General features: G+C 37.4%; 1 protein-coding gene across 1 annotated transcript; it reads left to right on the top strand.

Moving 5' to 3' along the window:
• The first annotated feature begins 1,840 nt into the window (after nucleotides 1-1,840).
• LOC140689234 (olfactory receptor 2T29-like) lies at nucleotides 1,841-2,797 on the top strand. The gene has a single exon (XM_072949469.1). The coding sequence runs from the start codon at nucleotides 1,841-1,843 to the stop codon at nucleotides 2,795-2,797; it is 957 nt and encodes a 318-aa protein (XP_072805570.1).
• The last annotated feature ends 908 nt before the right edge of the window (nucleotides 2,798-3,705 follow it).

Raw genomic sequence — 3,705 nt, 5'->3', positions numbered from 1 at the left:
TCATAACCAACTCTAAACTCTTCCCAGAAAGAGGAGCCAATGTTTTCTTCTTGCTGGTAATGGTTTTTGTCAGAAATTGAGAAGCTGCAAAAGTTTAATCTTTGTAAGAGAAAGTGTAGAAGGAACTATTACTGAGTCAGACATTCTTTGTCTATATTTCTTTTTTTTTAAATTTGCGGTTAGTTTTAAATCATACTTTACATCACATTTACATAATATTTCTCCCTGAATAGACTGACCGTGATCTCCTTAAAGCTAACCAAGTTTAATTTGTCTTTAATTCAGCTTCAGCGTCTAATACAGAGGCTGGCTATAATCAGCAAGATAGAGGAGGAAACAGTAAATTAGAGTCAGAAATATCTCAGTGCACAGCTTTCCTCTCTTCATCACAGCTTCCATGAATAATTCATTGATATATGTTTTAAGCAGAAAACATTTGGGAAAATAACTAAAGCCTTGTCTGACAAATGGCAGTGACCCTCAAAATCCCATTTCTTGTCCCCTGAGATTTACCGCAAATGGTAGATGCTTTCAGAAGGTGAATTTCAACACGGAAAAACATGTAATAGACAGAAATAAGATGGGTTCCTATATAAGTCTCTGCTTAAACAGGTTTAAAATAAGAAATATATATTACATATTTATCCATATTTACTTATATGTATATATTTATATACATATATATTTATATACATTTATTTACATACATATATGTATATATTTACATACATATATTTACTTAAAATTATGTATTCTTTAAGATGATTGGATGTATATGTGCATATATATATTAATAAATGTATAATATATGTATGTATATATACATAAAATATATTCACACATAATTTGTACACAAATTACTAAATCCAAATTCTAAAATGCATAAAGATACTAAAACTGGTGAACTGATGTAATGCATCTTATATCATCGGAGACTCATAATAACAGCCATCTCTTACACAGATTCTGCACAGTTACTATGGTAGATATTAACACTCTAAACAAACAGGATGTGTTACAGGTTTATTCATCTGTAACTGGTAGTGTTCTAAGACTTTTATTACTTTTCCTCATCTAATCCTAATCATACCTGAGACCCAACACTATTTTTTAGCCTTTTTTTATATAGCGTGAACAGAGAAACAGTGGGTGGAGGATAATCCAGGCCCACAGCAGCCCAGCCTCAGATTCCAGGCTTCTCTCACGGTGCTCCCAGGATATCTGAGAGACTGACTATTGATGAGGACCACAATCTGTTCCTGGAGACCCGAGGCTCACTCCGTACAACCACAACGCCTCACAGTATCATCAAATCCTGTAGGACAAGGTGTTCAAATGTTTTGTATAGATTTTCTTTAAATTGTGTTTCAGTTCATTTTTAAATCTTTCTCATATGGAATATGCCTCCAAAAGTTTTTAAGAACCAAGGTGGATTCTTAAACCAGAGAGAGAATGAAATTCCAAGTTCTATAACAGAAATTCTACGGAAGTGTAATATTTCTCTTAAAATAATTCACTTTTTTGGTGTGTTTTCATAGGCCAGTGACTATGCAAATGTCAATTTTTCTCCATGAAAAGCATTTCATCATCAGATAATCTCAATTCTTCTGCCCCTAGTTTTCTGATAATTCATAGACTTACAGGTAATTTTAAATCTCCATGTATACAGAACAATGGGATTTCCTCCTGTTAGCACAACTGGGTTGATTCACACACACACACACACACATACACACACACACACATACACACACAGTCAGTAACTATTCATTTCAATGGGTAGCTTCCTTTGAGGATCCATTAACTTCAAAGCTCTCTTCGGTGGTCCAGGGGGAACCTCATGGAGAACAGCACCTGGATGACCAACCACACTGACATGTCAGGTTTCATCCTGGTGGGACTCTTCAGCCAGACAGAGCACCCAGCTCTCCTTTGTGCGGTCATTTTTGTGATTTTCCTGATGGCCTTGTCTGGAAACAGCATCCTGATCTTTCTGATACACTCCAGCACCCACCTCCACACCCCCATGTACTTTTTCATCAGCCAGTTGTCTCTCATGGATGTGATGTACATTTCCGTCACCATGCCCAAGATGCTCATGGACCAAGTCTTGGGTGTGAATAAGATCTCAGCCCCTGAATGCGGGATGCAGATGTTCCTCTATGTGACCCTAGCAGGTTCAGAGTTTTTCCTTCTAGCCTCCATGGCCTATGATCGCTACGTGGCCATCTGCCATCCTCTCCATTACCCTGTTTTCATGAACCATAGGGTGTGTCTCTCTCTGGCATCTGGCTGCTGGTTTCTGGGCTCGGTGGATGGCTTCTTGTTTACTCCCATCACCATGATGTTTCCCTTCTGCAGATCCCGGGTGATCCATCATTTCTTCTGTGAGGTCCCTGCTGTATTAAAGCTCTCCTGCTCAGACACCTCCCTCTATGAGATTTTCATGTACTTGTGCTGTGTCCTCATGCTCCTCATCCCTGTGACAGTCATTTCAGGCTCCTACTATTTTATCCTCCTCACCATCCACAGGATGAACTCAGCAGAGGCCCGGAAGAAGGCCTTTGCCACATGCTCTTCCCACATGACTGTGGTCATCCTCTTCTACGGGACTGCCGTTTATACCTACATGCTCCCCAGCTCCTACCACAGCCCTGAGAAGGACATGATGGTATCTGTCTTTTACACCATACTCACTCCTGTGCTAAACCCTTTAATCTACAGTCTGAGGAATAAGGATGTTATGGGAGCTCTGAAGAAAATGTTGAATGGGAGCTTTCAAGAAACTGTAAAGTAAGAAACTTTGATATTAATGTATTTTTCCTTCTCCCTACACATCACAAGTTTAGAATCCTATGCCAACATTAATCCTCAGACTTTCATACCATGGTGTCTCATCTCATTTTCACCCCTCTTTTAAAAAACAAACAAACTAACTAACAAACAAAGCATAGATACAAAACAGAAACAGACTCATAGACATAGAATACAAACTTGTGGTTGCCAAGGGGGCGGGGGGTGGGAAGGGATAGTCTGGGATTTCAAAATGTAGAATAGATAAACAAGATTATACTGTATAGCACAGGGAAATATACACAAGATCTAATGGTAGCTCACAGAGAAAAAAATGTGACAATGAATATATATATGTTCATGTATAACTGAAAAATTGTGCTCTACATTGGAATTTGACACAACATTGTAAAATGATTATAAATCAATAAAAAATGTTAAAAAAAAGAATTCCTTTCCTGTACAAGAAAACTCTTCAATTTTTGAATCTTTCTTCGTTCAAAATGTATTATATAATCATACTGTATTGCTGTTACATGTACTAAAGTTGATAACTACACTATGACTTTATAGATGAATATCTATATTCTTAGGAAACACATAATAAAAGTATTTAAAGGAAAAAGGTCATGAGATGCTATGTAATTGATTTAATGGGGAGGAATGGTGAAGCAAAATGGTACAAAGTCAGTAAGTGGTGAGTCTGGGTAAAGAGTATGTGGCTGTTGCTTTTACCATTCTTGGTCATGCTATTCATATGTAAATATGTAATTATTCCACATAAACAGTTAAAATATCAGTCACCCCCCTTTTGAGTTTGTCTTCTGTTTGGTGACAATGTAAATGACATAATGTCTAGAAAACGTGCTCATTTCAACGTGGCTAATTATTACTGAGACCATCCTCTCTCTG

The sequence above is a fragment of the Vicugna pacos genome, chromosome 3 (assembly GCF_048564905.1).
Source record: "Vicugna pacos chromosome 3, VicPac4, whole genome shotgun sequence".
Classification (NCBI taxonomy): Eukaryota; Metazoa; Chordata; class Mammalia; order Artiodactyla; family Camelidae; genus Vicugna; species Vicugna pacos.
The sequence above is the reverse complement of the archived record's forward strand: the minus strand, read 5'-3'. Positions and strand labels throughout refer to the sequence as shown.